This window comes from Nerophis lumbriciformis, linkage group LG12 (genome assembly GCF_033978685.3).
Source record: "Nerophis lumbriciformis linkage group LG12, RoL_Nlum_v2.1, whole genome shotgun sequence".
Classification (NCBI taxonomy): Eukaryota; Metazoa; Chordata; class Actinopteri; order Syngnathiformes; family Syngnathidae; genus Nerophis; species Nerophis lumbriciformis.
Window position 1 is genome coordinate 31,347,653 of NC_084559.2, and position 27,687 is coordinate 31,375,339.

Consider the following 27,687-nt stretch of genomic DNA (forward strand, 5'->3'; position numbering starts at 1 on the left):
TTTAAAGAAGGGCCTAAAAACAAAAAACAAACAGCAATAAAACTTACAATTGACGGATATATCTGAAGTTGATCTTGAGACTATTGTGTTAAAAGTTAAAAAAAATGTATCATGTATTTTTTTTTTTTACTTTACTGAACAGGACCTTTTAATATCCCCAATTATTTTAGTGGGACTTTTTTTTTAAGTGTCATTGCTCAAAAAATATTAATTAATTAAAATCAATGTTGTTGTGAGTTATTTCCCTTTTTAAGGCTCCAATTATATAATCTAAAATATTCCACTTAAAATTTTTATTGGGTTAAAATATTGCATATTTTGTGTTTTTTCCATAAAAAAACTGGATTTTCTTTGACAAAAAAGGCATACAACTTAAATCTTTAACAACTTTATATTGACAGATAGACCTAATGTTGATCTCGAGATTTAAGCCTTGAATAATAATACTGAATAATGTGAAGCGAATTATAATTATATAGCGCTTTTCTCTAGAGACTCAAAGCGCTTTACATTGTGAAACCCAATATCTAAGTTACATTTTTAAACCAGTGTGGGTGGCACTGGGAGCAGGTGGGTAAAGTGTCTTGCCCAAGTACACAACGGCAGTGACTAGGATGGTAGAAGCGGGGATCGAACCTGGAACCCTCAAGTTGCTGGCACAGCCACTCTACCAACCAAGCTATACCGTCCCAATGATGACACATGATAATGACACATTTTTTTTTACATTTTTTTGACCAAAACCCTTTGATCAAGCCTAAGTGGAGGCCTCAATGTATATTTTTTTAAACATATATTGTATTGGTTTTTAAAATAAAAAATATCAAAATGGCTTTGATTTAAAGTGTGCGGCCCTCAGTGAAAAAACTTTGGACACCCCTGGCTTACAGTGCACGGACGCCCGCATTGCTGAATCTGAAGGCCTCTGGCAGATTTGGTACAGCATGGCAAGATAAGCTATAGGGATGTCCGATAATATCGGACTACCAATATTATCGGCCGATAAATGCTTTAAAATGTAATATCGAAAATTATCGATATCGGCTCCAAAAAGTAAAATTTAAGACTTTTAAAAACGGAGCTGTGTACATGGACGTAGGGAGAAGTACAGAGCGCCAATAAACCTTAAAGGCACTTCCTTTGCATGCCGGCACAGTCACATAATATCTACGGCTTTTCACACACACAAGTGAATGCAATCATACTTGGTCAACAGCCATACAGGTCACACCGAGAGTGGCCGTATAAACAACTTTAACACTGTTACAAATATGCGCCACACTGTGAACCCACACCAAACAAGAATGACCAACACATTTCGGGAGAACATCCGCACCGTAACACAACATAAACACAACAGAACAAATACCCAGAACCTCTTGCAGCACTAACTCTTCCGGGACGCTACAATATACACCCTCAATACCCCCCCCCCACCTCAACACCCCCCCCCCCCCCCCGCCCCCCAACCCCACCCACATCAACCTCCTTAGGCTCTCAGGGAGAGCATGTCCCAAATTCCATTCTGCTGTTTTGAGGCATGTTAAAAAAAATAATGCACTTTGTGACTTCAATAATAAATATGGCAGTGCCCTGTTGGCATTTTTTTCCATAACTTGAGTTGATTTATTTTGGAAAACCTTGTTACATTGTTTAATGCATCCAGCGGGGCATCACAACAAAATTAGGCATAATAATGTGTTAATTTCACGACTGTATATATCGGTATCGGTTGATATTGGAATCGGTAATTAAGAGTTAGACAATATTGGAATATCGGATATCGGCAAAAAAAGCCATTATCGGATATCTCTAATAAGCTAGCTGAATTCTGATTGGATAAAAACTCTATACTATAAACTAAAAACAACAATGAATGAGCATAATATGACATGAAGAGGATACTTTTAGATATTTAGGGAAAGTAAATTAAAAATTAATTTTATTTTTAATTATGATCATGATTTCTGGTTATGTTAGGCCAGCAGAGAAAGCCTTGCTAGCCCTGACGGCCCACCACTGGTATATTTATATATATATATATATATATATATATATATATATATATATATATATATATATATATGTATATATATATATATATGTGAGATCGACAGGCGGATCGGTGCGGCGTCTTCAGTAATGCGGACGCTGTATCGATCCGTTGTGGTGAAGAAGGAGCTGAGCCGGAAGGCAAAGCTCTCGATTTACCGGTCGATCTACGTTCCCATCCTCACCTATGGTCATGAGCTTTGGGTCATGACCGAAAGGACAAGATCACGGGTACAAGCGGCCGAAATGAGTTTACTCCGCCGGGTGGCGGGGCTCTCCCTTAGAGATAGGGTGAGAAGCTCTGTCATCCGAGGGGAGCTCAGAGTAAAGCCGCTGCTCCTCCACATTGAGAGGAGCCAGATGAGGTGGTTCGGGCATCTGGTCAGGATGCCACCCGAACGCCTCCCTAGGGAGGTGTTTCGGGCACGTCCGACCGGTAGGAGGCCACGGGGAAGACCCAGGACACGTTGGGAAGACTATCTCTCCCGGCTGTTCTGGGAACGCCTCGGGATCCCCCGGGAGGAGCCGGACGAAGTGGCTGGGGAGAGGGAAGTCTGGGCTTCCCTGCTTAGGCTGCTGTCCCCGCGACCCGACCTCGGATAAGCGGTAGAAGATGGATGGATGGAAGGATGGATATATATATATATATATATATATATATATATATATATATATATATATATATATATATATATGTATATATTAGAGATGGGCGGTTTGCGGGCACAACCGCGGAGTCCGCGGATTATCCGCGGATCGGGCGGATGAAATTTAAAAAAATTAGATTTTATCCGCGGGTCGGGTGGTTGAAAAAAAAAAAAAAAGATTTTAAATAGATTCAGGCGGGTGGCAGTTAAACCAATTCGGAAATAAATATACATAGTTAAATGTTGTTACCCACATACGAAAAACGAGCAGGCACCTGCTGCATATGCCACAACAGAAGAAAAAAAAAAAAAGAGATGGACACTTTTACGGAGCGGAGAAGGGACGCCTCGCCGGGGTCCGGGACCGAGGCCCCTTCCCCCGAGAGGGCCCCACCGGGAGCCGTAGCTGAGGCGATCCGCGAGAAGGGCCCGACGCAAGTCCAGGGTCACCCCCGCGCCCACCGCACCGACACCCCGCCTCGTCCGCCTTCGCCGCGGCCGGCGTCACGCGCAGCAGGTAAGCAGCTTACCTGCCCGCCATCCCCGTGGCCGGGGGCTCGTAACAGGGGTCACTCCGCGCGCTCCGCCCACGCAGCTTACCTGCCCGCCACCCCCATTGCCGGGGGCGCGTAACAGGGGTCACTCCGCGCGCAGTGCGCTCACGAAAGGGGTGGGGCTCACCCTGGTTGATATAGACAGCAGCTGGACGGTGGCCATGGAAGTCGGAACCCGCTAAGGAGTGTGTAACAACCCACCTGCCGAATCAACTAGCCCTGAAAATGGATGGCGCTGGAGCGTCGGGCTCATACGCGGCCGTCGCCGGCAGCGAGACGCGCTTGGAGGTGCGCTCAGCGCGGCTCCCATATGATTGCGCACTGGTGTGCGTCTGGGTCGTGACAGCGTGGCACGCGAATGTCTGCACTGCATTGGATCAGTCTCCTTTCTTTAACAGGCAAAAGCTTTATAACCTCACTAATGCCTTGCATCGTCTATATTAGATATATAACAACGGGCGGGTGCGGGTGGATGCGGTTCTGATCAAATGTTACATCGGGTGGATGGCGGATGGTTGACGACTTTCTGATGCGGTTGCGGATGAAATAATTGCCTATCCGCGCATCTCTAGTATATATATATTTGTACCATGAATTGATTTACGTGGACCCCGACTTAAACAAGTTGAAAAACTTATTCGGGTGTTACCGTTTAGTGGTCAATTGTACGGAATATGTACTGTACTGTGCAATCTACTAATAAATGTTTCAATCAATCAATATATGTATGTGTATGTATGTATGTATGTATGTATGTGTATGTATTTGTGTGTCTGATGAAAATTTCAACTCCAATGTATTGGTATCAGTATTGCTTATAGCCATACTATAACGGTATGTACTTGATATCCGATGATCGATACCACAGTTTGCTGTATCGCACATATGTACTTTAGTGAAGTGAGGTTTAGGACCCAGGAGGTGTGTCCTGCTGCTGCCTGCACTCTGCACAGCTGCTCCTCCCACTGTGGAGGCTGTTTACAAGGAAAGAGGAGCTCCTCTCTTGGCAAAAACAAGGTCTGGGACTCACAACCGAGGGGAGCAGTGTGTTTGATGCCCTTCAACACAGGCTCTTTCTCCTTTTTCTTACTTGCCACCGCGACTTCACAATACAGCCTCGTCATCTGGGCAGAATGTTTCCCTCTCTGTACCTGCTTCTACTCGGTGCAGCCTTCATGGTGGACTGTAGTGTTGGACGAGAAGGTAAATAAACTTGTATTTTTTTGACTTGTGTCATCGAATGAAGAAAAAAAAACTTGTCATTTGAACGCATTTTCATGTTTAGTCTGAGTTGATATGTTGTTGTTTCCTCCAGACTGCATTAGGTCCAATGGAGTGGACTACAGGGGGCACCAATCCAGCTCCTCTTCAGGCTTGACTTGTTTAATGTGGACCGACACTTCCACTCAATATGATCCACAGACAGGTAAACACCTTTTGAAGGTCATGGTAGCCAATTAAAAGTTGTTAAATCCAGTTTTCTTAGCACAAAAGTAATGATTAATACGTCTATTGATACTAATGTCATCAGTGTTTGTGTTTATGTGTTCATGGCCTATGTTGCAAAGCAGCTGTTCTTCTTGTCTTTGTTGTCTCATTCAACTCGGGAATGACACCATACCGGCCCCTGAGTTCAGCTCAGAACTAGGGAGACAAACATTTTTGCAACAAAACTCCTAAAAACACTTGAGTGCTCCTGTTGTATAGAGCAGTGTTTTTCAACCACTGAGATACAATCTGGTGTGCCGTGGGAGATTATCTAATTTCACCTATTTGTGTTAAAAATATTTTTTACAAACCAGTAATTATAATCCGCAAATGATGTGTTGTTGTTGAGTGTCTGTGCTGTCAAGAGCTCGGCAGAGTAACCGTGTAATACTCTTCCATATCAGTAGGTGGCAGCAGGTCGCTAGTTGCTTTGTAGATGTCGGAAACAGCGGGAGGCAGCGTGCAGGTAAAAAGGCGTCTAATGTTTAAACCAAAAATAAACAAAAGGTGAGTGCCCCTAAGAAAAGGCAGTGAAACTTAGGGAAGGCTATGCAGAACGAAACTGGCTACAAAGTAAACAAAAACAGAATGCTGGACAACAGCAAAGACTTACTGTGGAGCAAAGACGGCGTCCACAAAGTACATCCGAACATGACGTGACAATCAACAATGTCCACACAAAGAAGGATAAAAACAACTGAAGTCTTCTTGATTGCTAAAACAAAGTAGATGCGGGAAATATCGCTCAAAGGAAGACATGAAACTGCTACAGGAAAATACCAAAAAAAGAGAAAAAGGCCACCAAAATAGGAGCGCAAGACAAGAACTGAAACACTACACACAGGAAAACAGCAAAAAACTCAAAATAAGTCATGGCGTGATGTGACGGGTCGTGACAGTACACCTACTTTGAGACAAGAGCTATAGTGATGCATGGTTGGTTATGGTTTTAAGTCCATCCATCCATTTTCTACTGCTTGTCCCTTTCGGGGTCGCTGGAGCCTATCTCAGCTGCATTCGGGCGGTATGGTTTAAAGTCGTATGCAACAATTGCGACAACAACGTTTTACTGTCAACTGAGTTTCGTTTTTTAATGATTTCTGCTGGTGGTGTGCCTCCGCATTTTTTCAACGCAAAAAATGTGCTTTGGCTCAAAAAAGGTTGAAAACCACTGGTATAGAGGAACTTGGACCACAGTAAACACATTGGCAGATCCTTGCATTGACATTTTAACCTTGCTAGCAAATGGAACACTGAGGTCAAAACGTGTGATTTACATAACAGAGGCGTTCCTCAAGGCATTCCTTTAAGTCCTCTCCTTTTTGGCAGTTACACATTTTTCCAAGAATGTGATTTATGTAACTAAGGTGTTGCTGTAGCTTGTTTACTTCAGATGCCGTCAGTAGTAGTCAGCGTCTTTACTAGTAATGTTCCTTATTGCAGTGTTTTTCAACCACTGTGCTGAGATATTGTCTGGTGTGCCGTGGGAGATGTCTTTTCACCTACCATATTTTTCGGAGTACAAGTCGCTCCGGAGTATAAGTCGTACCTGCCGAAAACGCATAATAAAGAAGGAAAAAAAACATATATAAGTCGCACTAGAGTATAAGTTGCATTTTTTGGGGAAATTTATTTGATAAAAACCAACACCAAGAATCGACCTTTGAAAGGCAATTTAAAATAAATAAAGAATAGTGAACAACAGGCTGAATAAGTGTACGTTATATGACGCATAAATAACCAACTGAGAACGTGCCTGGTATGTTAACGTAACATATTATGGTAAGAGTCATTCAAATAACTATAACATATAGAACATGCTATACGTTTACCAAACAATCTGTCACTCCTAATCACTAAATCCCATGAAATCTTATACGTCTAGTCCAGTGGTTCTTAACCTTGTTGGAGGTACCGAACCCCACCAGTTTTATATGCGCATTCACCGAACCCTTCTTTAGTGAAAAATATATATATATATTTTTTCAAATTCAAGACAAAGTTATATGTTTTTGGTAACACTTTAGTATGGGCAACATATTCTAAGTAACAAAGACTTAATTTAGAGTTATTTGGACACTAGGGTAACATAGTCTAAGTAACAAAGACTTAGAGTTATTTGGTTAGGGTTAGGGTTAGAGGGTTAGGGTCAGGGTTAGAGGGTTAGGGTTATAATAAGGCCATGCCGAATAAGGCATTAATAAGTACTTAATAATGACTAGTTAAGAGCCAATATGTTACTAATTTGCATGTTAATAAGCAAGTAATTAATGGTAAATATGTTTCCCATACTAAAGTGTTACCATGTTTTTTTACTGGTGCACAAAATGAACCGTGCATGAACATCACCTTGTTCAAAGAACAAAACCAACACAGTGCATAAACTCACAACAAATTACACACCTGCAAATCAGTGTGACTTCTGCTGTTGCCGTACCCGTAATACGCCGATAGGGAAAAGTTTTTATTTACACCTCCGCCGAACCCCTGAGCCCGACTCACCGAACCCCTAGGGTTCGATTGAACCCAGGTTAAGAACCACTGGTCTAGTCTCTTATGTGAATGAGCTAAATAATATTCATTGATATTTTACGGTAATGTGTTAATAATTTCACACATAAGCCGCACCCCCGGCCAAACTATGAAAAAAACTGCGACTTATAGTCCGAAAAATACGGTAATTGAGTTAAAAATATTTTTTGCAAACCAGTAATTATAATCCGCTAATTATGTGTTGTTATTGAGTGTCTGTACTGTCAAGAGCTCGGCAGAGTAACCGTGTAATACTCTTCCATATCAGTAGGTGCCAGCAGGTAGCTATATGCTTTGCAGATGTCGGGAACATGGTTTGTCCATCCATCCATCCATTTTCTACCGCTTATTCCCTTTGGGGTCGCGGGGGGCGCTGGAGCCTATCTCAGCTGTCGTGATCACAATATGCAGACGACAGCGGGAGGCAGTGTGCAGGTAAAAAGATATCTAATGCTTAAACCAAAAATAAACAAAAGGTGAGTGCCCCTAGGAAAAGGCATTAAAGCTTAGGGATGGCTATGCAGAACGAAACTAAAACTGAACTGGCGACAAAGTAAACAAAAACAAAATGCTGGACGACAGCAAAGACTTACAGCGTGTGGAGCAGAGACGGCGTCCACAAAGTACATCCGTACATGACATGACTATCAACAATGTCCACACAAAAAAAGATAGCAACAACTTAAGTATCTCATGATTGCTAAAACAAAGCAGGTGCGGGGAATAGCGCTCAAAGGAAGACATGAAACTGCAACAGGAAAATACCAACACGACAGGAAAAGCCACCAAAATAAGAGCGCAAGACAAGAACTAAAACACTACACACAGGAAAACAGCAAAAAACTCAAAATAAGTCACGGCGTGATGTGACAGGTCGTGACAGTACACCTACTTTGAGACAAGAGCTATAGTGATGCATGCTTGGTTATGGTTTGAATTCATATCCAACAATTGCGACTTTTTATTGTCTACTGAGTTTCATTTTTTAATGATTTCTGCTGGTGGTCTGCCTCTGCGTCTTGGCTCAAAAAATATTGAAAAACACTGGTATAGAGGAACTTGGACCAGTGTAAACACATTGGCAGATCCTTGCATTGACATTTACACCTTGCTAGCAAATGGAACACTGAGGTCAAAACGTGTGATTTACATAACAGAGGCGTTCCTAAAGGCATTCCTTTAAATCCTCTCCTTTTTCTGCAGGTACACATTTAACTATGGTGTTGCTGTAGTTTGTTTATTACAGACGCAGTCAGTAGTCATTTGTTCAACTTCTTTACAAGTAGGGTTCCATTTTAGGTCCTTTATTTTTAATCATTTGGGCTATTCACTCGGTGGCCTTCAAAAAACTTGTGAAGGACTCACATTTTTTGCAGCAGATTCTTAAAAACACTGGAGTGCTCTCATAGGGATAGTCCGGTCCCCTGGTCCTTAGCTTTCTGGAAATGTGACCTTCTAAACAAGGCTAGCCATTTTTTTTGGCCCTCAACATTTTGTTGCTAATCAGATTGACAACAAATGTCAGTAATTATGGAAAATATAAATACACTTAGGCGTGATAAAGTGGCTCTAAACAACGACATAGAGCAAGAGTAGTAGTTTGAGTTTGAGTTTGAGTTTATTTCGAACATGCAATCATACAATTTGGAACATGCTAACAAAGTTACATCAAAACCCAAATGATTTCCAGTTCACAGTTCAACATGTCCGTGAGGGAGTAGGAGGTAAACAAAGCTTATTTATTCCTAGCCCTTCATTATATCACATCCAGCAATTAGTAGAAGATTTGTTCACTTCCTGTAATCACAATGCTCTGCTCTAAGAAAGACTGTCAAACTTGTTTTCATTGAGGGCCACATAGCAGTAACAGCTGCCTGCATAGGGCCTCTTGGAACAGTAAATACATATTAATATTATTGTTTATGTACACAATTGCTTATGCCACAGGTGGCAAACTCAAAGTCAATCAATCAAAGTTTATTTATATAGCCCTTAATCACAAGTGTCTCAAAAGGCTGCGCAAGCCACAACGAAATCCTCGGCTCATGGGGCTTCCATCGTTTTTTCGATTTAACACAAAAAATTGCATGTTTTTTTAAACCCTAGTATTATTTGATCATGCCACAAACATTGTATTAATATATATTCATAATTTGTTTTGTTAAAATACAGATACATACTTAGATGGCTGCTTGTCATTCTGACTTATAATTTCAAACAAGTTTGCAAAAAAATATATAATATTAAAATGCATAGGCAAATGTGTAGTAATATCATATATCAATATGTATTAGGGCTGTCAAAAATAAATTAAATCATGTGATTAATCACAAACAATTATCGCGTTAATTATGTATCAACACAAATTAATCATGCAATAATAATAATAATAATAATTCATTTTCGTGGCGAAGTTGGTAGAGTGGCCGTGCCAGCAATCGGAGTGTTGCTGGTTACTGGGGTTCAATCCCCACCTTCTACCATCCTCGTCACGTCCGTTGTGTCCTTGGGCAAGACACTTCACCCCTTGCTCCTGATGGCTGCTGGTTAGCGCCTTGCATGGCAGCTCCCGCCATCAGTGTGTGAATGTGTGTGTGAATGGGTGAATGTGGTAATACTGTCAAAGCGCTTTGAGTACCTTGAAGGTAGAAAAGCGCCATACAAGTGTAACCCATTTATCATTATAAAGCACTTAAAAAAAAAAAAAAAAAAATCTCAAAGTACTACAATGGCAAGTTAAAAGCACACAAAACATACACTGAGGATACGATGCAAACTTAGCCCGATTTGTAACTTTTCTTGAAAAGATGTGTCTTCAGTGGTTTTTTAAAAATATTTCCACATACTATGGTGCTCTCAGGTTGTCTGGAAGAGCATTCCAGAGCTGTGGAGCAGTACATACAATTTATTTTGACTGTACATGCTCCTTTATCTTAAGTGTGGATGGTTACTTGAAAGGTGGTATGGCTTGTCATACGGTCAGTGATCAGGTCAATGCGTACGTTATTGCAAAGGTGAGTAAAGAGACTCTGATTGGTGTCTTTTCTGGCAAATTTCACTCCAAAATACACCCTAACCGGACTTTTGAAACAATTGTTACCAGGTTTTGAGCAGATAAATGTAGTGCATTCAAGGAGCTTAAAACATTTTCCAGATAAATATCCTGAATAACATTGTGACAATAAAATTGCATTTTTGTCCAGATATATTGGGAGTCTTTTTTAAGTGAATTTAAATTAAGCAGATAACCTGTGATTAATCATGATTAATTCACATTAAAAAATTGTGAGTACCAGTAATCTGATTAAAGAAATAAATCATTTGACAGCACTTATATTTATTTACAGTCACTGTTACAAGCGGCCCCTCTGAACTGCGATGAGGCCCTCAATGGAAACGAGGGCTGCAACTAACAACTAATTTGATAATCGATTAATCTGTCTATTATTACTTCGATTAATCGATTAATAATCGGATAAAAGAGACAAACTACATTTCTATCCTTTCCAGTATTTTATTGGGAAAAAAACCCAGCATACTGGCACCATACTGGCACCTTACTTATTTTGATTATTGTTTCTCAGCTGTTTGTAAATGTTGCAGTTTATAAATAAAGGTTTATAAAAGAAAGAAAAAAGTAGCCTCTGCGCATGCGCATAGCATAGATCCAACGAATCGATGACTAAATTGATCGCCAACTATTTTTATAATCGATTTTAATCAATTTAATCGATTAGTTGTTGCAGCCCTAATGGAAGCATGTTTTCATTACCAGCCCTAAATGATGCATTATTGTTATTATATATATTTTTAGTGCTGTCAAATGAGTAATTTTTTAATCATAATAATCCATTTTTTAAAAATTGTATTAATCATGATTAATCACTCGCTTGCACAATTTAAATAAACTTTTAAAAAGAGCCTTATATTTGGACAAAAACACAATTTTATTCTCAGAATGTCATACAGGAATTAAAAAAAATTGTTTTACTTGAATGCACATTATTTGTTTTCTCAAAACTTGGTAACAGTTTTATCCAAAGTTGAGCGCTGCCTTTTAGGTAACCATTTGCGGTTAAGGTAAAGGAGCATGTACAGTCAAAATAAATGGTGTGATTAATCTGCAAATATACTGTACATGATTAATGTAATCATTTTTGTGATTAATCACATGAGTTAATGCGGTTCTTTTGAAAGCCCTAATTTTTTTGTACGTACAAAGTGATTGATTGGTTTTTTTGAAAATCGTAAGTCATGGTGACAAGCAGCTGTTTGTGTTGGTGGAATGCATGTTAATATAATGTTTGTTGCATGATCAGATAAGAGTTTTAAAAAATGTAGAAATTAAAAATATATATTTGAAAAAAATTATGCATGATCAGATAATAGTTTTAAAAAATATAGAAATGAAAAATATATATACAATTTTTTTATGCATGATCTGATAATATAAAAAAAAAAAAAGAAATTAAAAATATATATTAAAAAACAATATGCCTGATCAGATTTTTTTTTGTAAATATATAGAAATTATAAATATATATTTAAAAAAATTAAGTTCAAGTTTCATGATCAGATAATATTTTTTTAATTCTTTAGAAATGTAAAAAATATACCCGTCCATCCAACTTCTTCCGCTTATCCGAGGTCGGGTCGCGGGGGCAGCAGCCTAAGCAAAGAAGCCCAGACTTCCCTCTCCTCAATGAATTCGTCCAGCTCCTCCCCGCTCGGAAACATAATATCCCTAACGTGTCCTGGGTCTTCCCCGATGGCCTACTACCGGCCGGACGTGACCAAAACACCTCCCTAGGAAGGCGTCCAGGGGGCATCCTGACCAGATGCACGAACCACCTCATCTGGCTCTTTACAATGTGGAGGAGCAGCGACTTTACTCCAATCTCCTCCTGAATGACAGAGCTTCTCACCCTATCTCTAAGGGAGAACCCCGCCACCCTACGTAGGAAACTCATCTGGTCCTTTCGGTCGTAACCCAAAGCTCATGACCATAGGTTAGAATAGGGACGTAGATCGACCGGAAAATTGAGAGCTTTGCTTTCCGGCTCAACTCCTTCTTCACCACGACGGATTGATACAAAAAAATATACAAAAAATTACATGCTATTTTTTTGTCAAAATTTAAAAAAATTATTACAGGCCCAGATCTTGAGTTTGACACCTGGGGCATAGAATGTGTATGCCATTTTAGGACGCAGCAGCACTGGCAGTGAGACAAAGTGTACTACTTTTTAACACACTTGCTTTTTTCCCCTCCTCCTTTTAGGTGTGGGAGATCACAATTACTGCCGAAACCCGGACTCTTCCGAGAGGCCTTGGTGCTACATCACAGGCCCGGATGGAACCATCCAGAAGCAGTTTTGCTCCCTCCAGGCATGCCCAGGTGACCTTGAGCCTCCCTTCCTTCAGAATTATGAACAATATTTGCAGTAAATGTCACAAAACTTGTCGGAATGTGTGGATAGTTTGTTAGCCCGAAAAGTAGGTCAAGTGCGCCTGGGGAAAATCATGAGATTTTTATGCAGCTTGCAACCTAAAACAAAGTTGTCGGTCTCGTTAAAAAAAAGTTAAAGGACTGCATTACTCCACGTGCAAGAAGTTTTCTATGCCAATAGTAGGTCAGTTGGTTAAATCACTGCCAGTTTTTCCCCGTCTCAAACCAACAATAACAGTCACACAGTCACGTGTCGCTCAAGTTCACTTGCACCGCAACTTTTCCACGGTCACGCCTCTCGGCTCCCCTCATTGGAGGACGCCGTTTGTCTCGCCTCAGAGACGGAAACTTACTGGCTGCTCCGTTTAATGACGTTGTCGTCTTCTAGTCAGGTTTGTACACAGCCAACTTTGTGCTTGCAGAGGAAATGGGTGGGGGGGGGGAGAGAGCAGATGTGAAGGCTGCTGCTTATGAAAAACACAAGAGACTTTTTTTTTTAACGACCTCCAGAGTATCTGAAATATTTATAATCATAAGGAAGTCATCAGGAGCAGGCTGACGACTCTCCTTGCTGCTCTCCTGCGTCAGCGCTGGTGTTATTGGATCAACAACAGTAATCAGAAACCGCACTTTATGTACGACATGCTGCTCAGTCTAAAGTGGAACAAAGTGCATTATTCATATCCATGCATTATACCACGAATATGTTATTAAAGCAAGAGCAGGCTTAATTGGCGCCTGAGCAGAATTTTATTTTGAGGCCCCCTACCCCCACACCACAAAACATTTTTTTTTACAGTTTTTCATTCATGCCAAGCTTTTTTTTCATATAAAATCCTACTTGAATGTAATTTTATGCTTGTTTTGTTCTAAAATGATTATGGATTACAGAAGTGATTAAAGAAAGCACAACAACATATTTTTATAAAGCTTATTACATTTTGAATTTTTTAGTATTGTTGTAAATCAGATGATGGATTACATTTGTGGTATTAAATGCTACATACAGTTTTTGTTTCATAAATAAAGTGGCTGCTGCAAAAGCAAAAACTACTATTGGCTCCCATTATGAGTTCGTAAACAACAACCAAAACAACCCCAAAATATTTTGTAATAATAATCTCATCACTTTAGTATCGTTTATATACTAATACTACACTAGATATCGAATGTATCGACATTGGGATTGATCACTCCTACTCTACATTGAAGCTTTAGTGGTTGTTGTGTAGATGCTTAGCCATTCCTTTTCCTCTAGTCCTCCAGTGATAATGCTACTTGGAATAAACTTGTCCACCAAGGTGGTAAGGATAAGTATATTAGGAGCGGCATCACACTGTGACTTCATTGAAACTTGTTCTCAAATTTGAACCGGCATTTTGGCAAGACACGCACCCCCTTGGAATTCATGAAACTGGCACATGTGTGTAACAAAGGGTATGGAAGTGTAATTGTGTCTCCCTGTCCCTGAGTGTCCGTCCCTTTTAGAAGGATTAGTTTTCATGTGAGCCATGTAAACACTGGGACACCGCTGCGGTAAATTTCGGCTGGGCTCAGCAGTTCATCAGCCGATCAATTAAAAAATGCAAATATCGGCCCTGATCCGATAACACGATCGGGATCAGGACTCCATTCATCCATTTGGTGATTAATTTGCCATCATATCCTTGTCAGTGATGGAGCAGGAAGGGGCAATAAATAAGTTTTTCCTGTAAAATTAAATACGAAGCGCCCTCTCATTCTTGACATTTTTAATGTGCTGCTTAATGAAAAACGGCCCCCCCACAGATCGGGTCCTTCCACACGTGTCGTGTTATGTCTACAGGGAGGTGCGTCCCTGTATCAATAACACTTCTAAGTAGGAACTCCCTTATAGTTGACAAATAATTAATCATTTAGACACTCACTGATACTTAATGCTCCCATATCTCCATTAAATGATTTTGTACACATTTCGAGGCTGTTTTCTTGTTAGAATTTAGTTGAATTCCACCTTGAGGGTGTTTGATTATAGAGGTTCCACAGTAAGCGCTTAATTAACCCTCTGGGGACATTTCAAAATATCTTCAAAGCCAAACAGGATATGAAAGTCCTTAGCTGTTTTAAAGGGGACACAAGATTCATCTTTTTTTTTTTTTTTACTTTTTTGCTCAAATTTCTCAGTAAACATCAGTCCTAAACAAAATATCAAACATGTAATGTTTTTTTTTTTTATTAAATTGTTTTATTTTCACCCTTTTGATCATATAATCTCACAGGTTTGAATTAGTCAAATAACTAATGATAAATGATAAATGGGTTATACTTGTATAGCGCTTTTCTACCTTCAAGGTACTCAAAGCGCTTTTGTCATGCAAATGTATTTTATTTAAACTGTGACATAATTTGACTAAAAGGCTTTTAAAGGGTTAAAATGTGCCAAAGTTGGGAGAGATTTATTTAGTACTTTTTTGCGGTGGTTTAAACTAAATTATGCAATATCTTGTCTTTTAACATATATAATGTGTATATATTTGTATAATGTGTATATATATATATATATATATATGTATAATGTATGTATATATATATATATATATATATATATATATATAAATATGTATAATGTGTGTGTGTATATATATATATATATATGTGTATGTATGTATGTATGTATGTATGTGTGTATATATGTATGTGTGTGTGTATATATATATATATGTATGTATATATATATATATATATATATATATATATATATATATATATATATGTGTATATACAGGTAAAAGCCAGTAAATTAGAATATTTTGAAAAACTTGATTTATTTCAGTAATTGCATTCAAAAGGTGTAACTTGTACATTATATTTATTCATTGCACACAGACTGATGCATTCAAATGTTTATTTCATTTAATTTTGATGATTTGAAGTGGCAACAAATGAAAATCCAAAATTCCGTGTGTCACAAAATTAGAATATTGTGTAAGGCTAATACAAAAAAGGGATTTTTAGAAATGTTGGCCAACTGAAAAGTATGAAAATGAAAAATATGAGCATGTCCAATACTCAATACTTGGTTGGAGCTCCTTTTGCCTCAATTACTGCGTTAATGCGGCGTGGCATGGAGTCGATGAGTTTCTGGCACTGCTCAGGTGTTATGAGAGCCCAGGTTGCTCTGATAGTGGCCTTCAACTCTTCTGCGTTTTTGGGTCTGGCATTCTGCATCTTCCTTTTCACAATACCCCACAGATTTTCTATGGGGCTAAGGTCAGGGGAGTTGGCGGGCCAATTTAGAACAGAAATACCATGGTCCGTAAACCAGGCGCGGGTAGATTTTGCGCTGTGTGCAGGCGCCAAGTCCTGTTGGAACTTGAAATCTCCATCTCCATAGAGCAGGTCAGCAGCAGGAAGCATGAAGTGCTCTAAAACTTGCTGGTAGACGGCTGCGTTGACCCTGGATCTCAGGAAACAGAGTGGACCGACACCAGCAGATGACATGGCACCCCAAACCATCACCCAACCATGCAAATTTTGCATTTCCTTTGGAAATCGAGGTCCCAGAGTCTGGAGGAAGACAGAAGAGGCACAGGATCCACGTTGCCTGAAGTCTAGTGTAAAGTTTCCACCATCAGTGATGGTTTGGGGTGCCATGTCATCTGCTGGTGTCGGTCCACTCTGTTTCCTGAGATCCAGGGTCAACGCAGCCGTCTACCAGCAAGTTTTAGAGCACTTCATGCTTCCTGCTGCTGACCTGCTCTATGGAGATGGAGATTTCAAGTTCCAACAGGACTTGGCGCCTGCACACAGCGCAAAATCTACCCGTGCCTGGTTTACGGACCATGGTATTTCTGTTCTAAATTGGCCCGCCAACTCCCCTGACCATCGCCCCATAGAAAATCTGTGGGGTATTGTGAAAAGGAAGATGCAGAATGCCAGACCCAAAAACGCAGAAGAGTTGAAGGCCACTATCAGAGCAACCTGGGCTCTCATAACACCTGAGCAGTGCCAGAAACTCATCGACTCCATGCCACGCCGCATTAACGCAGTAATTGAGGCAAAAGGAGCTCCAACCAAGTATTGAGTATTGTACATGCTCATATTTTTCATTTTCATACTTTTCAGTTGGCCAACATTTCTAAAAATCCCTTTTTTGTAGTAGCCTTAAGTAATATTCTAATTTTGTGACACACGGAATTTTGGATTTTCATTTGTTGCCACTTCAAATCATCAAAATTAAATGAAATAAACATTTGAATGCATCAGTCTGTGTGCAATGAATAAATATAATGTACAAGTTACACCTTTTGAATGCAATTACTGAAATAAATCAAGTTTTTCAAAATATTCTAATTTACTGGCTTTTACCTGTATATATATATGTATATATATATGTGTATATATGTATATATATATATATATATATATATATATATATATATATATATATATATATATATATATATATATATATATATATATGTATATATGTATATATATATATATATATATGTATATATATATATATATATATGTATATATATATGTATGTATATATATATATATATATATATATATATATATATATATATATATATATATATATATATATATATATATATATATGTGTGTGTGTACAAAACCCAAAACCAGTGAAGTTGGCACGCTGTGTAGTTTTGTAAATAAACACAGAATATACAATGATTTGCAAATTATTTTCAACTTATAGTCAGTTGAATAGACTGCAAAGACAAGATATTTAATGTTCGAACTGAGAAACTGAATTTTTTTTTTGCAAATAATCATTAACTTACAATTTAATGCCAGCAACACATTGCAAAAAAAGTTGTCACAGGGGAATTTTTACCACTGTGTTACATGGCCTTTCCTTTTAACAACACTCCGTAAACGTTTGGGAACTGAGGAGACCAATTTTTGAAGCTTTTCAGGTGGAATTATTTCCCATTCTTGCTTGAAGTACAGCTTAAGTTGTTCAACAGTCCGGGGTCTCCGTTGTGGTATTTTAGGCTTCATAATGCGCCACACATTTTCAATGGGAGACAGGTCTGGACTACAGGCAGGCTAGTCTAGTACCCGCAATCTTATACTATGAAGCCATGCTGTTGTAACACGTGGCTTGGCATTGTCTTGCTGAAATAAGCAGGAGTGTCCATGATAACGTTGCTTGGATGGCAACATATGTTGCTCCAAAACCTGTATGTACCTTTCAGCATTAATGGTGCCTTCACAGATGTGTAAGTTACCCATACCTTGGGCACTAATACACCCTCATACCATCACATATGCTGGCTTTTGAATTTTGCGCCTATAACAGTCCGGCTGGTTCTTTTCCTCTTTGTTCCGGAGGACACAACGTCCACAGTTTTCAAAAACCATTTGAAATGTGGTCTCATCAGAACATTTTTCCACTTTGCATCAGTCCATCTTAGATGAGCTCAGGCCCAGTGAAGCCGGCAGCGTTTCTGGGTGTTGTTGATAAATGGCTTTTGCTTTGCATAGTAGAATTTTAACTTGCACTTACAGATGAAGCGAGAAACTGTAGTTAGTTACAGTGGTTTTTTCTGAAGTGTTCCTGAACCCATGTGGTGATATCCTTTACACACCGATGTCACTTTTTGATGCAGTACCGCCTGAGGGATCGAAGGTCCGTAATATCATCAATAGCTTCAGAGAATCTGGAGAAATAACTGCAAGTAATTTCTCCAGATTCTCTGAACCTATTGATGATATTACGGATTGCAGATGGTGAAATCCTTAAATTCCTTGCAATTTTGAGAAATGTTGTTCTTAAACTGTTGGACAATTTGCTCACGCATTTGTTCACAAAGTGGTGACACTCTCCCCATCCCGTGCTTGATTCCTTAACTTTCTCAGTCTTTTTTGCCACTTGTGCCAGCTTTTTAGAAACATATTGCAGGCATCAAATTCCAAATTAGCTAATATTTGCAAAAAAACATGTTTTCCAGTTCGAAAGTTAAATATCGTGTCTTTGCAGTCTATTCAATTGAATATAGGTTGAAAAGGATTTGCAAATCATTGTATTGCGTTTTTATTTACGATTTACACAACGTGCCAGCTTGTGTTGTGTACATGCATATATACTTAGAGGTATATGTGTGTGTATATATATATATGTATAATATCTGTATATATATGTATATATGTATATATATATATGTATGTATGTATATATATATACTGTGTGTTTATATATACTATATATATATATATATATATATATATATATATATATATATATATATATATATATATATATATATATATATATATATATATATGTATATGCATGTATATGATATGTATGTATATGCATATATATATGTATATGCAGATATGTATATGCATATGCATGTATATGATATACATGTATATGTATATGCATGTTTATCTACATGCATATGTTGATATTATGTATATTTAAAATTCAACATGAAAAAAAGGCATGTTTAATGAAGTTACACAACAAAAATTAATGGCCAAAAATACAGCAAACATTTACTGAAAGGACAAAAGTCAGCCTTTCTCCCGTGAGTGTTACATGATGAATTTGAATAAGAGTCTGCATGTATTAGCGAAGTGTGCCTCTGATAATGGACAGAACCACGATGGAGGGTAATCAGCATGTATCATCATAAGTGACTAACGATGTTGATGCTCTGCTGTGTTTTGCAGAGCTGACCTCCGCTCAGGCAGCCGACATGGAAGCACCCGTTCCAACTGCGTCAGCTGACACTTCTGTCCCACCAACCACGCGCTCCTCTTCTGGAGATGAAGCCGCCGCCGTGCAGCCGGTGCTGGGAATCAGCCAGCGAGTGCGTACGGGGCCCAAAAAGAAAAAAGATATGGGCCCGCTTGGTATGCGCCGCAAATAAACATGATGATCATATTCTTATTTATTATACAGTATATATTTATTTCTTAACTTGCTTCTGCTGAATATGTGGTTTGCAGGCTACGCCCTCGGCATCGTCATGATGGCCATCATAATTGTCCTCGGGGCGGGCATTACCTTTGGATACTTCTATAAAAGGTCAGAGTTTAAAAAAATACGAGCATTATTAATAATGCGTAACATATTGCACTGTAATTTGCATATGAATAATGCAGCTTGTTATTGCACATTCCGCTGTTGATGCATTTGCACGCGATGCTTCCAACACAAATCCCACAAGGAACACTAAGGGGGGGGAGGTGGCAGGAAATGAAAGTATTTCTTTTTAAAGCGTTCTCATTTGAGATTCTTGGAAAAGAGGCCGGTGTGTGGAGAACAGAAAGGACACAAGATGGGACTTTGCTCTTTTGGATGCAACGTTACAGGAGCATATTTCTTTCTATTTTTAGCCACTGGTGAATTAGTAGGAGGAGTCTATGGTGACAACATGGACATATGGGACACTGAGAGAATGTCATGCATGAGCAATCTTCTCATGCAGCCTCCTTGCAAACAACAGCGGAACACACTAAAGCAGGGCTATTCAACTGGCGGCCCGCGGGCCAAATCCGGCCCAGGAATGACACCAGACCGGGTCAAAACTTGGGAGACAAATATTTTTCCAGCTAATTCCTAGAATCTCTGATTGCTCCTGTTGTATAGAGGAACTTGGACCAGTGTAAACACATTGGCATATCCTTGCATTGACATTTTAACCCTGCTAGCAAACATAGAACTAGGGTTGTATGGTATACAACTAGGGATGTCCGATAATATCGGACTGTCGATATTATCGGCCAATAAATGCTTTAAATAATAATATTTATTACATTTATGACTTTTTAAAACGCTGCTGTGTACACGGGCGTAGGGAGAAGTACAGCGCGCCAATTAACCTTAAAGGCACTTCCTTTGCGTGCCGGCCCAGTCACATAATGTCTACGGCTTTTTGCAACAGCCATACAGGTCACACTGAGGGTGGCCGTATAAACAACTTTAACACTGTTACAAATATGCGCCACACTGTGAACCCACACCAAACAAGAATGACAAACACATTTTGAGAGAACATCCGCACCGTAACACAACATAAACACAACAGAACAAATACCCAGAATCCCTTGCAGCACTAACTCTTCCGGGACGCTACAATATACACCCCCTGCTACCACCAAATTCCCACCCCCCATCTCTCGAATTCGGAGGTCTCAAGGTTGGCAAGTGTGCTCAAGTATACTCTGGACTGAAGCTGTGTGCCTTCATTGTTTTTGTAGCTGTTCTTTTGAGGCATGTTTAAAAAAATAAAATATTAATGCAGTATAGCAAAAGTATAGTATTTCCAATAGTTGTAGTGGGTATCAGGATTATCTCAGGGAGAGCATGTCCCAAATTCCAAGCTGTTTTGAGGCATGTTAAAAAAAATAATGCACTTTGTGACTTCAATAAAAAAAATATAGCAGTGCCATGTTGGCACTTTTTTTCCATAACTGGAGTTGAAGTTGTTCTCTTATTTTGGAAAACCTTGTTTTTGATTGATTGATTGAAACTTATATTAGTAGATTGCACAGTACATTACATATTCCGTACAATTGACCACTAAATGGTAACACCCGGATAAGTTTTTCAACTTGAGCCCGGCCTAACTATGAAAAAAAACTGCGACTTATAGTCCGAAAAATACGGTACTATAGTTTTTAAATAATTAATTAAAAACTGTACTATACTGCCATTGAAAAATACCGGTACTTTTTTTCATCCGTATGACATACAGAGCCAAGGTGCATGTTGAGTGTGTCAGCACACACATAGAGCGCATATAAGCAGAAACAGTGTAGAGAGGAAGAATGCGAAAAAAACGGCAATTCTGCTAGTGAATAAAGAGCGTGCATGAAGCGCAATACGGAGAAATTTGGGCTGCAAAACTACCGATAAAGGTGACGCTTTTGACGCGGAAGAACCGCGCTGCTTTAAAACATACAGTGCAGGCCAAAAGTTTGGACACGCCTTCTCATTCAACGCGTTTTCTTTATTTTCATGACTATTTACATTGTAGATTGTCACTGAAGGCATCAAAACTATGAATGAACACATGTGGAGTTATGTACTTTAGAATAAAAAAGGTGAAATAACATGTTTTATATTCTAGTTTCTTCAAAATAGCCACCCTTGGCTCTGATCACTGCTTTGCATACTCTTGGTATTCTCTCGATGAGCTTCAAGAGGTACCTGAAATGGTTTTCACTTCACAGGTGTCATAGTGTTAATGCCTTCACTGACAATCTACAATAGTCATGAAAATAAAGAAAACGCATTGAACAGTACGTCTCGCCAAAGGCAGAGGCAAATGGGTGCTCTATGGCGTGGCTCGGTTGGTAGAGCAGCCGTGCCATCAACTTGAGGGTTCCAGGTTTGATTCCTAGTCAAGTCCGTTGTGTCTTGGGCAAGTTCACTTCACCCACCTTGCTCCCAGTGGCAGGACTGCCTTGAAATGAGATTCTTAATCTCAGTGAGACTTTCCTGGGTAAATAAAGGTTCAAAAAAGGTGGCAATGCAGTGTTGCGTCAAACTTAGGTAAACATTTCAATAACCTGCACATGTAGTTGAAAGAGTGACAGGTAATGTAGTCAAACAGCATCCCTGCTGTGCACTTACAGATACGTAAACGCACACACAGCTGGTTGGCTTGTTGCCAATTATTAGCGCAGTCAAAACCGCCCACGTAGCGTGAACTAATGAAGTAAAATGACATAATTTTGTAACAAATTGCTAGAATTTGTGTTATATCTTTAACAATGTGTGTTTTACCTGCTACATGTCTCGTGTGTACTTTTAGCCATAGTATTGATTTGAGCTAATGATTGTATTTGTCTTAAAGCACAGACAAATAGTGGCAAACATGAAGCATGAATCATGAAGCATTTAATTAAAGATGTCCGATATTATCGGCGGATAAATGCTTTAAAATGTAATATCGGAAATTATCGGTATCGGTTTCTAAGTTATCGGTATCGGTTTCAAAAAGTAACATTTCTGACTTTTTAAAACGCCACTGTGTACACGGACGTAGGGAGAAATACAGATCGCCATCAACACTTAAAGGCACTGCCTTTGCGTGCCGGCCCAGTCACATAATATCTACGGCTCTTAACAAACACAAGGGAATGCAAGTCATACTTGGTCAACAGCCATACAGGTCACACTGAGGGTGGCCGTATAAACAACTTTAACACTGTTACAAATGTGCGCCACACTGTGAACCCACACCAAACAAGACAGACACATTTCAGGAGAACATCCGCACCGCACCGCAACACAACATAAACACAACAGAACAAATACCCAGAACCCCTTGCAGCACTAACTCTTCCGGTACGCTACAATATACACCCCCCCGCTACCCCCCAAAAACCCCGCCCACCTCAACCTCCTCATGCTCTCATGTCCCAAATTCCAAGCTGCTGTTTTGAGGCATGTTTTAAAAAAAAGCACTTTGTGACTTCAATAATAAATATGGCAGTGCCATGTTGGCATTTTTTCCCCCCATAACTTGAGTTGATTTATTTTGGAAAATCTTGTTACATTGTTTAATGCATCCAGCGGGGCATCACAACAAAATTAGGCATAATAATGTGTTAATTCCACGACTGTATATATCTGTATCGGTTGATATCGGGATCGGTAGTTAAGAGTTGGACAATATCGGAATATCGGATATCGGCAAAAAAGCCATTATCGGACATCTCTACATTTAATACAATGTCAATAAAGATTTATTTTATATTCTAATTCTAGATTTTGTCAGGCTATATGCAATATATACACGTGTATATTGTCATTTAGTGCAATAAGAAAAGCCCAATGTGTTTAATGCCTTTTAATCTTATTTTCAATCTTCTAAACGGCATCTTTGTGTGCAACAAGAAAGCTACGTTTAATGTGCCGTAAGATTTTCTGTTAAAATTAAGCCAAAAATGAAAATTTTTTGTGGTCCCCTTTAATTTGAAAAGTATCCAAGTATCGATATACATTTTGGTCCTGGTACCAACATAGTGGTATCGGCACAACCCTACATAGAACACTGGAGTCCCAACTTTTGATTTTCAAAACCGAGGCGTCCCTCAAGGCACCGCTTTAAGTCCTCTTCTTTTTGACACTTACACATTTTTTTCTCAGGAGCGTGATTTATGTAACTCAGTGACTGTCGCTTGTTTACTTCAGATGCAGTCTGGAGTCATTTGTTCAACTTCTTTACACTACAGGTGTTCCTCAGGGTTCCATTTTAGGTCCTCTCTTTTTCGTCATTCATGCTATTCAACTGGTGGCCCGTGAGTTCAGTTCCAACAACTTGAGGGACTCACTATTTTTGCAGCAGATTCTTAAAAACACTTTGACAGAAAAGACAGAAGAGCGCTCCAAAAATGAATAGACAAAAAAAAAAAAAAGTCTACTGTAGAGGACGCTGGTTCTCTGGAACATACACATCAAGAATAATAGTGAAGTTTTCTGGAAATAAGGCCCCCAGAATATATATATATATATATATATTTTTTAATCCCTCAACTAATCAGATGCGTCTTATAAAACACATTTCTGTTTCTGGTTTTTGTTCTTCTAATGAACGTTTTGCTTTTCCAAATTAATCTCAGATTTTGTTAGTGTGTGTCAAAGCTCTGCCCGGAGGCAAACAGTACTTCCTGCCAAAAGTCAAAACCACAAATAAGGAGCAATTGACTTTATGGCTCCCTCTACTGGTGTCATGTGTAACTGACTTTGGACTAACCGCTATAAACATATTTGTTTACAACGTTGGTTCCAAAGGCAAAGACATTATGTGAAGTTAAACAAATATATTGTTAGAGGCCACACTGCAACAAATGAAGCCCAAGACTGCACCAAATGTTAATTTGTACAAAAATGGCCAAGTCTACAAGCAATTGAAACATTAAGTATTTCACAAGCACTTTTGTTCATTAACAAATGTAACAAAAGACAGTTCCTGTAACACGACATGTAGTCGATTACCAGAGAAGTCACTGAATGCTCTCTTCATCCTTCTCCTCCTCCTGATGTCGTCTTCTTCTTCTGGCCTGTTAGCGGTGGTGGATTTCCTCTCCGTGTCTTGGGCTATGGGGCTGCGTCTTGTGCATTTTGTCCATTATTTTCCACCATGAGTGCAAGCCCCTTAATTCACTAAATGGCTGACTGATTGTGTGAGTGCGTTTTGATTCGATGTGAACAATTTAATTGGTCGAGTGTGCTGAAGCTCAAGTTATTGGCGGCATGTGACGCTCGCCAACCCGGAAAAATCCATAATTTTGCCCAGCATTGTGTGAAGCGCAAGGTTCAAGTGTGGGAAAAAGTAGCGTTCAAAGCGACTCTTCTGATGTATTATTTGCACCTCAAAGACGTCTTTTGAAAAATTAGAACCGATTCAAAATTGTTATAAATAAGAATCGCTGAGCGGATGTGAATCCATTTTTTCCCCAGCACCTCTAATGATAAGATATTTTTCTCAGCAGACACTTTCTGTTAGAGCAATTTGCGTATCTTAGATTATTTGTACTCAAACCTCAGATATACAGTACAGGCCAAAAGTTTGGACACACCTTCTCATTCAATGCGTTTTCCTTATTTTCATGACTATTTTACATTGTAGATTGTCACTGAAGGCATCAAAACTATGACACCTGTGAAGTGAAAACCACTTCACCTCTTGAAGCTCATCAAGAGCATGCCAAAAGTGTGCAAAGCAGAAATCAGAGCAAAGGGTGGCTATTTTGAACATATTAGAATATAAAACATGTTTTCAGTTATTTTACCTTGTTTTGTTAAGTACATAACTCCACATGTGTTCATTCATAGTTGTGATGCCTTCAGTGACAATCCATCCATCCATTTTCTACCGCATGTCCCTTTTTTGGGGTCGCGGGGGGGTGCTGGAACCTATCTCAGCTGCATTCGGGCGGAAGGCGGGGTACACCCTGGACAAGTCGCCACCTCATCGCAGGGCCAGTGACAATCTACAATGTAAATAATAAAGAAAACGCATTGAAAGAGAAGGTGTCCAAACTTTTGGCCTGAACTATATTTCCCATAAATAAGCAAAATAATCAAGAGAACAAGACTGAAGAACAGAATTAATTACTTGTTTGAAGCATCACATGTTTGATCTAATTATTTTAGGAACTATACCTCAGATTTAGTATACATTACTTCAATCACTTAGTCTAACATTTCAGGAAAATGTTTCTTTTTAGTAAAAACAAGCATTTTCTTTTCTTTTCTTTTTTTTTTTACTATATTGTGCTTCAAAGTTTGCAGTTTCACTCTTAATGCATATTTTAGCATTTTTTTAAAGCATATTTTATGTATTCTTAGCCTAAATGAAGCATTTTCAAGCATGAACATGGACAAATGTAATAAAAAGATCAATATTAAAGAAGAATTGGCCACTCGGGGAGACCAAACCAATCAGAGCGCACTGTTCAGTATCGGAGCCACTGATTGGCTCAGCCTCAGGCATCATTACTATATTGATTAAAAGAGTGTAAAGGTGACTAAAGGGTTGTTATTAGGGTTGTTATTTCCTGTCTAAAAGGCTCTGGTGATGTTGAAAAATGTACTACAGATTTTTTATGCTTTAGCTATGAAAATATTTGATTTATAACTAATGATTCCTACTGGAAAGTCATCGTCGCGGAACCAATGAATGAATGTATTGTGTGTGCGCGCAGGGGCCGCGACCTGAAGAAGCAGCACGAGCAGCGAGTGTACGAGCGGGAGATGCAGAGGATCACCCTCCCGCTCTCCGCCTTCTCCAACCCCACGTGCGAGCTGGTGGACGAGAACGCCATCGTGGTCACCGCCGAGCACGAGATCACCCCGATGCAGGAGGAAGCGGAGGGCGGGGACCCGCTGATGGGCCAGCAGGCGGGCACACCCGGGGCGTGAGCGGGCGTGTCCTCCTCCATCAATCAGGACTTTTCGATGAACGACACGTTCCAGCGGACCAAAACGATCCTCGCCTTTCTCCTGTGCGGGAAGCAGATCCACCCAAAGACGTCATTTTTTGTTGTTTGTGTGACAGATGAGGACGTTTTTGGTGTTTATAGTTTCATAGTCAGCTGATGGCCTGCCCTATTTAGTATGCGTATGGATCAGTGTTTATAACAGTGAGATGAAGCCAAGTGGAATTAATTGCCATGTGTTTTGATCGACCCGCTGGCTGTGCCGAGGGACGATCATGTATATATTTGTGTATATATGTATTTGTACATAAAGAGTACTTTGTTTTGGTGCGTAAAAATAGATCCTCCTCTGAGGCAGGATGAGCAGAAAACAAGACTTCCCTATCCAGAAATGCCTTACTAAGCACGAATGTACTTTTTATTTCGACACAAGAGGCAGGCAGAGCGGTCCTTTAGTGCCACAGGTTAAGGAGCGACAGGAAGTGGGTTTCTCTCAGGAAGCATGAGAGGTAGTCCTCAGGATAACGGAACAGGAAGTCCTGCTTTTGTCAGAGCATGAAGGATGCTGCTGCTGACGTCGGACTTAGTCCTGCTCCACGTGAAACATAAATGCATGAACCTGCAGCGGGTTTGTGTTTGCATCCGGCTGACATGTTTAGTTGGCATCACTCCAGATTACTTTTGGATGTCTTTGAAATACTGCTGTTCAACTCCTAGATGTGTGCTGACTTGCTTTTTTACCCCCCCCGGAAAAAAAGAGAAGCAAGTTGCATTTGAATTCAGCGCTTGTTCATGTAAGACTGTGTGGTTTTTCAGTGAGACTGAAATAAAAAAATGTGGAAACAAGAAAATGTTTTTTAATTCCATTCATCTAAATCAGTACAGGATACAATCAGTGGATGTAACATGGCGCCCCTTTGGCGCCCTCTGTTGGTCATATTTAAGTACTACATGTACTCGTCAATAAACAAACCAGTCAATATTTGACAAAGTTTAGCAGGAGCACATTTATCGAGGATGAAGAATAATTACCTCTCTGTTTGTT

The 27,687-nt window shown here is 39.4% G+C and overlaps 1 protein-coding gene across 1 annotated transcript; it reads left to right on the forward strand.

Annotated features, from left to right (window-relative positions):
• The first annotated feature begins 4,202 nt into the window (after positions 1-4,202).
• pik3ip1 (phosphoinositide-3-kinase interacting protein 1) lies at positions 4,203-27,487 on the forward strand. The gene is made up of 6 exons (XM_061986354.1): positions 4,203-4,456; positions 4,569-4,679; positions 12,555-12,671; positions 19,416-19,598; positions 19,695-19,773; positions 26,409-27,487. Exons 1-6 carry the CDS (start codon positions 4,387-4,389, stop codon positions 26,623-26,625), a joined length of 777 nt encoding a protein of 258 aa, XP_061842338.1. The 5' UTR covers positions 4,203-4,386; the 3' UTR covers positions 26,626-27,487.
• The last annotated feature ends 200 nt before the right edge of the window (positions 27,488-27,687 follow it).

Bases quoted from the DNA above. Each gene is read 5' to 3' on its own strand.
- pik3ip1 (XM_061986354.1), top strand. From the start codon at position 4,387: ATGTTTCCCTCTCTGTACCTGCTTCTACTCGGTGCAGCCTTCATGGTG. The intron at 4,680-12,554 runs GTAAACACCTTT...TCCTCCTTTTAG, and splicing joins TCAATATGATCCACAGACAG to GTGTGGGAGATCACAATTAC. The intron at 12,672-19,415 runs GTGACCTTGAGC...TGTGTTTTGCAG, and splicing joins CTCCCTCCAGGCATGCCCAG to AGCTGACCTCCGCTCAGGCA.